The sequence below is a fragment of the Moschus berezovskii genome, chromosome 3 (assembly GCF_049115385.1).
Source record: "Moschus berezovskii isolate FMDL1 chromosome 3, NW_MosBer_1.0, whole genome shotgun sequence".
In the NCBI taxonomy this organism is placed as follows: domain Eukaryota; kingdom Metazoa; phylum Chordata; class Mammalia; order Artiodactyla; family Moschidae; genus Moschus; species Moschus berezovskii.
This window is the reverse complement of record NC_142462.1, coordinates 50,884,977-50,898,656: the sequence shown is the minus strand read 5'-3', so window position 1 is coordinate 50,898,656 and position 13,680 is coordinate 50,884,977. Positions and strand designations below refer to the sequence as shown.

Below are 13,680 nucleotides of genomic sequence, written 5' to 3'. Positions count from 1 at the left end.
ACTTGAAAGTACTACATACCTATTGGAATAGCTAAAAAAAAAAAAAAAAAATCAACGAAGCCTGGAAACAGCAAGTACTGGCAAGGATGTGGTTTATCTGGAGCCCTCATTCAGGGAAGTACAATATAAACAGTCGTGCTGGAAAGTGGTACCATGTGAACCAGCAATTCCACCCCTGGATATTTACCCAAGTAGAACGAAAACCTATTTTCATATAATACCTATATGAAAAGGTACATAGTTGCTTTATTCTTAATCATCCAAAACAAGAAACAACCAGAATATCTTTCAACTGGGAATGGATAAGCAGGCTATGGTACATTCACACAAAGGAATACTATTCAGCAATTTAAAGGATCTGATATTGACATATGAAACAACCTGAATGTATCTAAAATGCATTCTGCTAAGTGGCTACATTCTGAGTGATTCCATTTACATGGGAAAAGGCAAAATTACAGAACAGAAATCAAATCCGTGGCTGCCTGGGCTGGGAGTGGGTGGTGGGCTTGACTTCCTTGTGGTCGTAGTTACAAAATCAGACACAGAATTTGACAAAATTCACAGACTATAGACTAAAAAAGGGTACAATTTGCTATCTACAATTAAACCTTAAAAATGAGGGAAAAGTAAAAAAATCAGGGAAGGATAAAGAAAGGATTTTGGGTGGAAATAAACAGAGAGTAGTTAAAAGAAGTACTGTCGCATGAGCAGGAGAAAGGAGGTGGGAAGAGGGCAGCAGAGGAGGAGGGAATGCTGCCTAGTGTGCGTCTGAAAGGTGAACAGGACTCTTCCAGGTGGGCAAGGGTGGGGAGAGCGTCACAGTCCCAGGTGATGTGACTCGCAAAGGCACAGATCTGTGAGTCTGCAGTGTGGGTACAGGGTTGCCACCAGCACAAACAGTTAAGCCTCAGGAAGAAGGTGAGAGGGGATAGATCATAGCAGGCCTTAGTGGTTGTGGCCAAGGGTTTGGAATTTATTTGAAGGCCAAATGAGAAGTCACTAATGATGTAGGAGAAACATGATATCATCAGATTTGTTGTTTTAAAAGGAGTACCAGCATGGAGGTATGAAGGTTGGACTAAGGGTAGGAGGGTGGGAAGAAGGCTGGAGGCAGGGAGGACATACAGAGGCCACTGCAATGCTCAGAGCTGTGCAGCCCACATGGTAACTACTTGCCACAAATGGCCATTTCGATTAATTGAAAGACAATTAAAAATCTAATTCTTTCAGCCACTGTAGCCTCATTTCCAGCGCTCCACAACCACATGAGCATGGCTAGTGGTTACAGTATTGTTTAGTTCAGGAGAGAACACTGGCATCATTGCAGAAAGTTCTACTGCAAAGTGCTAATCTAGAGCCTCTTCTAAGCCTTGGCAGTGGCAGTAGGGAGGTCCTGATGTAATCAAGGTATTTTATTTGGAAAACATGTTTGGATAATAGCTTGCATTAGTCTCTCAAGCATGGAAGATGCAGTTGTGTATAAACTCAGCTAGGATATGAACTTAGGTACTAGGAGGCCTGCTTTAAAGCTTGTGAGTATGTACACTGATTGGAGCTGAAAGTATACCTGTCAGCCTTCTCTTAACCACTAAGCCCCAGGAAGCATCACTATCAGTGACTAACTTTATACCAGCAACTGGATGTTTGTGTCCTCTCCAAATTCCTATGTTGAAACCTAATCCCCAAAGTGACAATTATTTGGAGATGGGGCCCTGGGAGGTGATTAGGTCATGAGATTGGAGCCCTCATGAATGGGATTAGTGCCCTCATGAAAGGAACCACCCAGAGCTTCCTTATCCCTTCCACCATGTGAGGGGCAGTGAGAAGACACTGTCTATGAAGCCAGCTCTCACCAGTCTCTGAATCTGTCAGTGCCAGGATCGTGGGCTTCCCAGCCTCCAGAACGGGGAGGAATACATTTCTATAAACTGGTGTTTACAAGCTACCAGTGTGTGGCATTCTATTATAGAAGTCTGCACAGGCTAAGATACTTGGCAAACAATACAATAAAGGTTTCACTGTATTTGAATTTTATCAAATGTCTACAGGAATTTAAGCTATGTTTCATCTTGCGGTTCATCTAGCAAGTCTAAAACACATTTGAATGAAGACTTCTAAGTGGAAATATTCTTCTACCTCATGTTGTTTCAATTGTTCTCTGTCAGAACACCCTTTAAACTATGTGCTCTTGTTTACTGGGAAACCCTCTATGATGAGTCCATAAAAACATATCTATATTGTGAACAGTCTCCAAACAGAAGGTTTTGGACACCTCAGCCTTGAGAAAGCAGATGGGTTCATCAGGTGCCCAACATCTGGGCATGTTTGTGGAGCAAACAGTTGTCTGGCTTAGAGAAAGAGGATCTGGAAGAGATCAGACTGGGAAATGAATATGCCAGTAGCAGGCCCCACTATTTAGTTAATTTTCTTTGGCACAGTGTACACATTTGGAATGCCTAGTGATCATCAACTCAGAGGAGGCTGACTGATTAATCTTTAGGAATAATTCTAACCAAAGACTGACAATGGTTTGTTTGGGAAAAAATCCAGCATAAATGTCAAAATTATTGGTGGTCAAGTGAACAAACAAAGAGAACTCTTACCAGGATTTGTTATGGCAGGGAGGATTTGGGTACAGGCACTCTCTGAGTCCTTGGTGAAAGCAGGGGTACAAAGAGAAATGCTATTTATCCCAGCCCAAGTGGGAAAATATTCCCTAATGACACTCTTTCAATGTAGCTAGAAAATGGGGATTAAATAACAGTACTGTGTTCACTTAACAACATGCTTTTAAAATAGTTGTCTTTGTGGAATCAGCGTTTTTTATGTGGCTGATCATTGGGGAAAAAAGAAGAAAAACAAAATCACAGAGAATTTAATCCAACATGAGGCCCTGAATGGATTGCCAAGAAAATATGCCTTTTGCAAAAGTGAACTGTAGGCTCAGAACTTATTTGAACCTCATGGGCATCTTCTGCTGGTAGAGGCAGCTCCTGTACACCTAGTCTGGGCTCTTTTCACAACTGTGATCTCCCTGTACCATCCAGTGAATAACAAGGACCTGCAGGACATAAGCCCAGAGGAAACAACAGCTAAGAATACATCCACCTTCTGCTGCCGCCTAGAGAGTCTTTGAACATAATGATAAAGCCCTCCTGAAAAATAATTCCTAGTGGGGAAAAAGTATGATTTATGAGCTCCATTCAGATAAGAAAAATGGTCAAGAATTTTTTAAAAAATATTCAATGTGAGCACTCACAGATTTTTTTTTTTTTGATAGGTTGCATTGTTCCTCTTCTTGAAAATAAATAAGAATGATGCTGTGTCTCTCTGGGTTTATTATTATTATTTTACAGTTTAATGATCTTTAAATTTGTTAGTGCTAAGAAAACAAAGTACTTGCATTTGTTTTTGCATTTTAGTCAATACATGCGTGGATGTTTGGATATCAGAGGACTTAGAGTTTGATGCAAAATCTTTTCTCGTTTTGTTGTTGTTTGCCAGTCTGTTTACTGTTAAGACCTAGGCAGCCGAGTTTTAATTTGGGAGCAAAACTAGTCATGTGCAGGACTGAAAAAAAAATTGAATTTAATCAATAGGTTCTAGTCATCTGGTTTTAGTTGGGTATGATCCTATGAAGAAGTAATGTGATTCAGAGGCTGTTCACTTGGAACAGATAGGGGTTACTTTGTTAACAAGGACTGTGAAGTGAATAAATAATTTGAAGTCATCCTTTTTTTCTAAGGATTTTGGGCTGCCATCCAAACCTTCCTGCTTAGGATGGTATCATTATCACTGAGATGGTGTTCATACAGATGGATGGCCATTCCAGGAACAGTCAGTGCCAGGACGAGGGCGAACAGGGAGCACACTGAGGCCTGCAGCCTGGCCCTTCAGAGCACAAGGGTTTGGTGACCCAGAAACTCATGATTAGAGGTCTTCCCAGGTCACTTCCCTGGTTCACCAGGGCCTGATTTCTTAGAGGGCTCTCTCACCTAAGACTTCACCAGGCCCTTAGCTGCTGTGGAATCATTTACTTAGGCTACGCACAACTGATGGGAAATCTGTATAGAATCTGGGACCTCGTTATAGTCCCACTCTCTTATGGTATGATTTCTCAGGCTGCACAAGGAGCAGCTTGCAAACATTTCCTTCCCTGAGTTCTATGCTCATTCTCAGAGATATGTCGTGCTGCCTTTAAGGGACAGAACAGCTAGGTTTAGGTACATAGAGGGTTGGTGCAGAGAACATTCACACTTTGATGAGGGCAGGGCTAGATCACTGTATGAGAGTCCAATCCAACCCTATCCCACCAACATAAATTATGCGACAAATCCTTGAAGAGCACACTATCAGGAATTGTGAAGGATTTAAAGAAATGTCATAATTTCTTGCCCTTAAAGAACTTCCATTTAGGGTTAGCAAAACATATGAAAAGTAAAATGATAGTGAGAGTAATAAGTCATGATAAGAGAAAGGAAATCTCAGAGCAGTCAACAATCAAGAGGTTTGAAGACCAAAAAAAAAAAAAAAAAAACCAAAAAACAAAATGAAGAAGAATTTCATATAAGAACTGCAGAACACACTTAAGAAAGAAGGGTGAGGCTTCAGGCAGACTCTCATTCAGAAATTAAGAAGAGATTTTTGAGCTGCTTGTAAGAGATGCTTACTGTTTGGGCAATAGTCTCTACCTCATGGGCTTCCCTTGTGGCTCAGCTGGTAAAGAATCCGCCTGCAATGCGAGAGACCTGGGTTCAATCCCTGGGTTGGGAAGATCCCCTGGAGAAGGGAAAGGCTACCCACTCCAGTATTCTGGCCTGGAGAATTCCATGGACTTATAGTCCATGCGGTTGCAAAGAGTCAGATATGACTGAGTGACTGTCACTTCTCTACCTCATAGGGTTGCTGTGAAAATTAAATACAGTGGAAGACTCTTAGTACAGTACCTGGGGAAAAGCTTGATAAAATTTATTAGTGGATCAAAGAAGGTACTTCAAGTGGCAGCAGCCAAAACATGAACTATGGGGCAGGAAAGCAAAAGTTGTCTTTCAGGGGTAACTAAGCCAGCTTTGATGGAGCAGAACTGGGAGGAGCTACTGGTAAAAAGTAGCTGTGTTTACATGACTTAGGGTCTTGCATGTAAGAGAGGTGTGTTTGAAGTTTACTCTGTAGATATTTTTTATCAGGGGTATTATGATCAAGGACTCATTATGGGAAGATTGGATTATACACAGAAAGTGCCACCTTTCTGGATGAACTTTGCTTCATTAAAAACTGCACTCCACTCAGACCCTAGCCCCTGACTACTTCCTAAAGCAGAAATCAAGTCACACATATAAATGTGAAAAGGTTGGTTTGCCTTAAAACATATGAACATCAGTGCAGACTGAACACTTTATTATCTTTTTTATGTACTAACATGTAGATTTTCTAGAAGATTATGAAGACATTTGCTTATCATATGGTTTCATGAGTTATATTTAGAAGCAGATATTTGAGGGAAAACTAGTGTTTTATATATTGTCCTCTGCTCCACTATATTTCTTCTGTTACAAAAGCACCACATTAACAGTGTGGGTGACACCATCATACCTCCTGAGTGAACTACTCTCAGCATAAAACTCAAAGCAAAAGCCACTATGTCATTAAAGGAATTCAAAGTAGAAATTCATTCAAAGATTAAGGGAATATTTTTGTCTATAAAGGTGGCTAAGAACTCTGAAAGGGAACTTGCTTTTGCAAACCAATGACAAACAGAGAAACCAATGGGAGTCACTTTCTAATTCCACTGCATGGGTATAACTTCAGAAACCTTCCGGCAAAACTTTTGGGGTAATGTTGATTTAGGAAAGGCCAGGGTCCCAGCAGCAGCACGAGTGGCACCAATTGCCTCTATTTTTAAGGTGATCACTGAACAAACCTCAGTTTAGAGTCTGGAAGAAAACCCACTGCTATAACCCAAAGCAATAAAATGTAAGATGGGCCGCTTACTGGTTGCTGATGTTTGTGTGTCCCTGCTAAGTCACTTTAGTCATGTCCGACTCTTTGTAACCTTATGGACTATAGCCCACCAGGTTCCTCTGTTCATGGGATTCTCCAGGCAAGACTACTGGAGTGGGTTGCCTGGCTTCCTCCAGGGGATCTTTCCGACCCAGGGATTGAAACGGCGTCTCTTATGTCCCCTGTATTGGCAGGAGGATTCTTTACCACAATGCCACCTGGGAAGCCCCTCAGAGGCTTCACTTTAGGGCAGACCTTTGTGACTATGGGACATTAAAATGGGTGTTCCACTGAAGGTTCCAGGTATGCCGAGAGCCACTGCTTCCTGAGGATAGCCGGCTGAAGTGAGCGGCAGAGCCCCGTGGCGTGGCTGTCTTTTGCCTCCATCAACCTCATTCATTTTACCTCAGTGCAATATACAAATGTTATCATTTTATAAGTGAAAGGAAGGAAATCTTAAAATGCCTTAAAAGGGGAGCTAGTTAGGTATGTTTAAGAGCTTAATGTTTAAGGTATGTTTCAGATCATTTCCTGACAAAGGATAAGATGAACAAAAGAAATGAAAGTGTGAGGAGCACCCTAAAAATATAACAAAAATGAAAGTAACAGAAGTTTAAAGTGATAACTGAAGGCAATTAAAAATATAAGCCAGGCCTCAAACTTATCCAAGGCTTTTCACACACAGACAAACCTAACCAAATACCTTATTTCCATGATGATTCATGGCATAATATAATTTAGAGCTGAAAGAGGCTAATAAGACCATCTTTCCTGATCACGTACACAAGGAATGGGCACAGGAAAACCAAGTGACTCACTCAAGGGACACAATAGTCAGTGGATGAGCCAGAGAGAGGCTCAGACTTGTTGTCCAAAGCAATTTTAATTTTTTTAAAAAATTTCTTCGTATTAGGGCAAAACTGTAGAAGTCTTGGCTTTAGGTTTTAATTTGTACCTCTCTTAAACTCAGATGACTATTCAGTGGCTACATGGTTGGTGAGATGAGTTTAGGTGGAAAAAAAATTTCTTTACCGATTGTTCAGTTTTATTTCATCCTTTTTGGTAAATTACACTTAAAATGTCACAAAAGAGCCACTGGATAAGCTTCTGAATCTCTAGAATCACTTTTCAACACCAGGGTCTGTGGATATCATTAAGAACTTTGCAAGTCATCAAGGCATTCTACCAAAGGTAAAACTAACTTTTCCCTAGAATATCAGATTGCAGTGGGCATTAGGGAAAGTCAACACTAGTCTGTACTCCCCACCTGTGCCAGAGAAAGTACACGTGTGGGAAAAAACATTTTCAACTCTCGCCCAGAGCTGAAAGATGAAGAGCCAGCATTGTGCTGACCGGTGAGGCATTTCCAGTAAAGACATGGAAACCAGTTGATGACATGAGGACAATGTGAATATGGGAAAGAAAGGCTGAGTGCTTGCTCCTCTACTGGTGCTTCCTGGTTGGGTTACGGTTGCTGTTCTGAGCATGCTTGGCCTTCAGTTTGTTTGCACCTAAGTTTATGAACTCCCTCAACAGGCTGCCGGCCTCCACCACTGATGTCTGAGTTGCCCAGGCACATTGACTCCATACATTTCAACATAACCTTCCTCACAGGTTTCATAAGAGCAGGACACTCAGCATCACTTTATTTCATCAGTTGTGGCAAAGACCTTCTTGGGAACCACTGGTGGGAAAACAGGTTTTGGGGTCAGAGCAGGAAGCATCTGTGGTGACAGGTTATAGTTCTGTAATAAAACCAGGATGTCAGACTCATACCTTCCACTAGGTAGGCCCAAAGACTGACCTGTCGACCCACTGCACGTGGCCACTGGGGCATTTTTATAGAGCAGGCATCTGATCCACTCTGAGTCAGAAGCCTACCTGAACCTTCTTTATCCTGGGTACAAAACCTCAGCAAGCATGACAGGAGAGTCAGTCACGGGCAGCAAATGCCTTGAACTTTCCAAATATACCAACGTTTCCAGTTCCGGAGAAACTTCTAACATTACTTCCAACTTTCAATGTTTATCAATAACATGGCCATGAACAGCTTTCTATATAAATTTTTTTAAATCCTTTCAAATGCTTTTAAGTGCAAATGCCTGTTACAGTTCACTGTTACCCTAGGTTCTGGTTTGCAAACCACTTTGTTTTCCCTTGAGTTCAATTCTAAGGTCTGAAAAACAAAAACAATATTTTGGATAATGGGACAAAAATGTTCAGAAGCTTGCCGGTTTTCAAAGTTCCCAATTGGTTAAACATCTGGCCTCCCTGACAAAGTTGCCACCTGGGCTGAAGAAGTTGTGAAGCGAATGCTTTCTTTGTCCGGAGGGCAGGGAAGCTTACACGGGGTCTCCATATCTCTGCTCTTCTCTGATACAGTCAATAGAGACGTCAGATTTGCAGGATATTCTAAAAGTACAGCCTTGAGTCTGAATTCTGACATCTGCCATGCCTTTTCTAGTCCATTGGTTAGTGAAGTCTGGGGAGACTTCCTGCCTGAAGCCTCAGCAAGGTCTGCTGGTCTGCTGTGGCCATCGACACTGCTGCTCTTACTGCCCCTACTGCTGGTCCAGGGGGTCAGGGAGACTCAGCACCCAGAAGGTCAGCATGGGAGAGGGGGTGCTGGCCCTCAGAGATGTTCATCAGTGGCTCAGATTTAGGTGCTTTGGGAGAGTAGGGGGCACTGACAAATGGCAGACTGAACTGACAGCCAGCATGAACTCTGCACTCTGAGAAGAGCGAGCTGATGGAATGCAGTGATGATTCCTAGCAGGCAAGGTGGTCAAGGCAGCAACAAGGGCATACTTAGTGCTTACTCTGAGCCAGAGTTTTTCTAAGCACTTATATGTACTAACTCACTCAACCCTCATAGTAACCTGACGACACAGGTATTAGAATTACTTTCTCTTTTCATTCAAGGAAACTATAAAGTCCAAAAAGGTTGTGAAATTTCTTCAAGGTCACACAGCTAGTAAATGATGAGCCAGGTTTCAGATGCAGGCAGTATGATTATAGCCACGCCACTTCCTTGCCTAAATGTGATGCTACACCTATCAAAGGCATAAATAACAGTGCCTGTCTGTTAAGGAAAGCGTTTCAGTAGCCTTAAAAATAAACTACAAATGTGTTGAAGATCTTGTCCTCAGATAAGAAACTAAGAGAAACATGACACAGCCCCGGGAATGATTGTGACTCCTGCTAGCATCAGATTCTCCCAGTCTCCCAGAGCCCAGGAAACCTTGATCTTCGGACAGTGGCTGTGTGACACAAGAAGGAGGTGCTTGGCCTTTCTCTCCAAAATTAGAGTTGAAAATTATTATGAAAGCTAAGTATAAAACAGTATTAGGTCTAGAAACCTTTTAGCTGCATGTTGCAAATTATAGGCTGTAAACACTATGTGCTATCAGTGTAATAGCTACTGTTCCCATGGAACATAGGGACAGCGTGTGTTTCAATTTTCTTAAATTGAAAAGAAATAAATATGTGAAAAAAAAAGAAGCTAAGAAGTATCATGAACTCTAGAATCTATTTCCACTTTCCAGGGTGATATAAAATAATACCATTTCAAAAAGGGGTAGAAATACTCTTTTGAGGTCAGTCTAATGTCACTTGGCAGAAAGAAAAAATGCACATTTAATTATAGGCACTGGTACCTGGTGTTTTCCAAATCTGTCCATGCATGCATCTTCTCTGCAAGAGAAAAATCATCTGTGGCTTCTTTAAGTAATAAGCGCATGTGTGTACGTACACACATCCTCCTATACATTTAGCAATTATGCTGTTACACTTCAAATAAAAACGAGACCTTATGTACATACTTAACACTCTCATTGTGGCAGTATATGTTGTTTTATTCCAGTCCTTTAGGTATCCTGTCCTGACAAACAATTTGAATGACTGGAATAGCTACAAAAGCTCTCTGTGAATGTTTTCCCCAAGTGCAAATTATTGGAAGACTATTTATATAATTCATGAAAATCTTTAGTCTTGTGTCCTTTTAATCTTGGTGAATCCACCACACTGGCAGAATCCTGCTTTTACTCTACGCTTAAAGACTGAATTTATTTCTTTGGCTTATCATGAAGAAAAAGATAAGTGAAATTGTACTTTCAGATGTATGCAATTTTGCTTCCGTACATATTCAACAAGATTTAATGCTTCTGTAGTTTCCACTCTTGAATTTGTCAAAGCTAAAGCTAAACAGGGTAATTCTCTGGCATTTAGTCCTGGTAGTATTTTGCGAACATTAACTTTATCATAAGGAGTTCGTATTCATGCTCAACAATTTGATTTCTTGAGCACTGTTTGACATCTGTACCCCCTGCCATGTGCTGGGAACAACCACAATTCATACGAAATTTAGGACCACAACATGACTCAATTATTATTTTTTCTCTTATTGCTCTCTATTATCGTGTTTCTATTCACACCATTTTGGGTTAAATCACTTCAACATAAAACTGAACAAGTTTTATTGCTTGCTGGCTGACAAGTAACTTTTGAAATAGTGTGGCTGAAAGGAAAACCACTGCAGAAGCTGAGAATCTGCAAAGATGCTTGATCAGAAGAGAAATATAACCTCTGGCTGTCAACTGTTGTACAGACTCTTGGAACCAGAGATTTGGAGGAACCTCTGCAGGTGAAATCATCCACTTCCCCCATTCCACAACTTCTACCCTAAGGGAAGGCACTAGAACCTCTCGACCTCCAGGGCTGTCTTATTAAGTTATCTACTTATTGTAAAATTTCTTTCTTTATTTTTCTTACTAAAGTATAGTTGACCTATAATAATAGTTCCAGGTGCACAGCACGGTGATTTGACATTTTATCTATTACAGAATATCAGCACGATCCACAGGACTCTTTTAAAGACCTCCTCACTGTCTCACACTTCCACTCCAGCTCTCTTTCCTCTGATTTCATTTTTAACAAGTAGCTGGATTCATTTTTTAAAAATATTAAGTTAGATATCTGTCTACCATTTAAAACCTTCCAATGGTTCCCAAGGATTTAATCTATAATCTACACTCCTTCCCAAGGGTGTGTGAGGCCCTGAATGGCCTAGCTCCTGCCAAGTTCTATGTCTCACATCAGTTATTCTATGGAACAGGAGTGCCCCTTTCCTCACATTAAGACTCCTACATCACTTTGCTTAATTTTCTTCCCAGTATAAAATGAATGAAGAGCTTTCATGGGGGTTGTGGGTTTGGGGGGACATCAGTGGTAGTCTTGCATTCTTTCTAAGCCAAAGTCAGCAATTTGACTGGTCAAGTGTTAAAGATGCCTTAGTTGTGCCTGTGACTTTCAGGCTGCACATTTATTTAGGAACACAACAGTTCTCTGGTCTGCTTGTCTGGGATCCCCACCTCCAGACAATGCAAAGATGGCCTCTTATTCAAAAGCAGGCAGAGCGGTCACTTACTTATAGTGGATCCAGACTCTGGCCTGTTCAGGGAGCTGATGATGACAAAGCCAAAACCCTCGTTCTCTTTGCGGTGAATGACCACGTCGCTGGTCTGCAGGCTGTGGGAGGTGAAGCCTTCAGGGGGAGAGGCATTGCTGGTGGGGACGGCGTGGTTGCTGTTGCTGTAGGTGTTGGTGTAGGTTGCGTAGTCACTGCGAGGAGAACTGTGGTGGGTCGACACGGAGCCTGGACTCCTCCCATTCTCTGGGCAGGGCTCCCCTGGAACACACATCATACACAGGTACCCGGTTATTTATCCAGAGTCTGAATGAACGAGCAATTCCTGTGCACTGGGCACTGTTCCAGACACCTGTATTGTTACGAGACTGGTTGATTGGCTTCTATTCTCCCAGTCTCTGGATGTGATGAGTATTTAAAAGGCTAAGAATCTGGTTATGGAGGCCCCTAGGTCTTGTTCCCTTCCACCCTTCTCAGCAAATGCAAATAAAACCCCTCCTCAAGTTCCCCTTTGCTGTTACTTGTTTATAAATTCTCCTTGGCAAACATACAACTCCCTTAGACAACACCTAGTTTGAAATATAGGGCTTCTTAGTTTCCTGACAATAATTGATCTTAAGACAGATCATAAAAGACCATCAAACAGGTAGACAGAATCCTAAACTGTACTACACATAAAACTTACTTAAAGAACTAGTACGAAACATGCATCTTCAAAGTCCACCCAAAGAGTTTTTTCAGTAGATATAGGAACAACTGAGCCCAGGAATCTAGATGAGGTTTCAAGGCCACACTTTGAGAAATGCTGATTGTAGTTGGGACTAATAGGAGATGTCCATGTAAGGGACCTATTGCGATTTTACTAAACAGCCATGGTTTTATTTAATATCGTGAGACTCTGTTAGCCTTGAAGTGTTAATTCATTTTGTATAGGTGGGAAACACTTACTTTGCTCACTCTAGGATCAAATCTAACAATGATATCAGGCTAAGGAATGATGAACTTTGAATCTCTAAGGGAGGTGTTAGAAGCCTTGTTCATTTACATTCTGTATTATTACAAAATATAGTTTATATCAACCAGATAAACCAAGCCAATACTTCCATGAGAAAGCAAGTATATTTTCAGGGGGAAATGACAGAAAGTTGGCAGCGAAGAAAAGCTAGGTTTTAAATTGAAAGTTGATCTATCATCCAAGAAAGAATTTTTTTATTTTACAATAATACCTCGGTTCTGGTATTCTGATGAAAAAAAAACTTAAGCAGGCATGTAGAATGCTGTAATTAGAAAAAATGACCATTTCATCTCCATCTCACAATTTGATTCAGTTTAGTCGCTCAGTTGTGTCCGACTCTTTGCAACCCCATGGACTGCAGCATGCCAGGCCTCCCTGTCCAACCGTACTCAAAAGATATATATGGAATAGAGGGACATTAAGATAGAAAATAATGATGAAAATAATGATAATTAATGATTCCTTTTTGGGTCTTTAGATATGGTTTCCTATTTAGCATACTGGAAGTTGTCTTATATGGCAAGTTAAAAATAATTAGCCAAAGTTTCAATGAGGGCTTCTTACTTAAGCTGCAATCACATCTGAAATGAAAAATCATTTTATTTCAAAAATCAAAGTCAGCTCAAAAATCATGAGCAAGAACACTGACTATAAGAGATGTTTTGTTACACTGATACCTACAGAAAATGGAACTGCATTTACTAAAATACTCAGTTTTACAAATGATCTTTACAAAAATGTATTCTTTTCTCATCTGTAAATACAAAATGAAGAAGATCAAGGCTGCTGCTTATTATCACTTGATAAATTTGAATTTTTCTGTGATATTTACTCAGTCAGGTTTTAATAAAATAAAGCAAATAGATGCCATTCATCTGTAAGAAATGTACTGAAGTGATAAAAGAAAAACAACAAAAAATGTCAATGTCAAAGCTTTTCCCTCTTTTCGACCAGAATTTCAAACTGCCTGTAATATGAACCCTCTCCACTAGAAAACATCATCCAAAGACAAGCTGTTATTGTCTTGGTGAAGCATACATGTCCTTTATCAGTCCTTGCACAAGTTGGAAATAAAGTGATTAGAGATAGTCAGGAAGAAGAAAAACAAACAATTATTATGCTGCAACATTAAATTGAAAAGCTCCCCGAGTTACTGGACCAAATCAGTAACTAAATGTCATAGGCAGTGACAAGAAAGATCTCATTTTCTGGCTGTCATATTTTAGGGGGTTGAGAG

General features: G+C 40.7%; 1 protein-coding gene across 1 annotated transcript in view; it reads right to left on the bottom strand.

Annotated features, from left to right (window-relative positions):
• MAGI2 (membrane associated guanylate kinase, WW and PDZ domain containing 2) overlaps nucleotides 1-13,680 on the bottom strand; it is a 1,553,247-nt gene that overhangs the window by 171,920 nt on the left and 1,367,647 nt on the right. Inside the window, exon 15 of the mRNA XM_055420681.2 lies at nucleotides 11,429-11,689. Within this exon, the coding sequence (XP_055276656.1) occupies nucleotides 11,429-11,689 (261 nt within the window). The remainder of the gene's footprint in view (nucleotides 1-11,428; nucleotides 11,690-13,680) is intronic.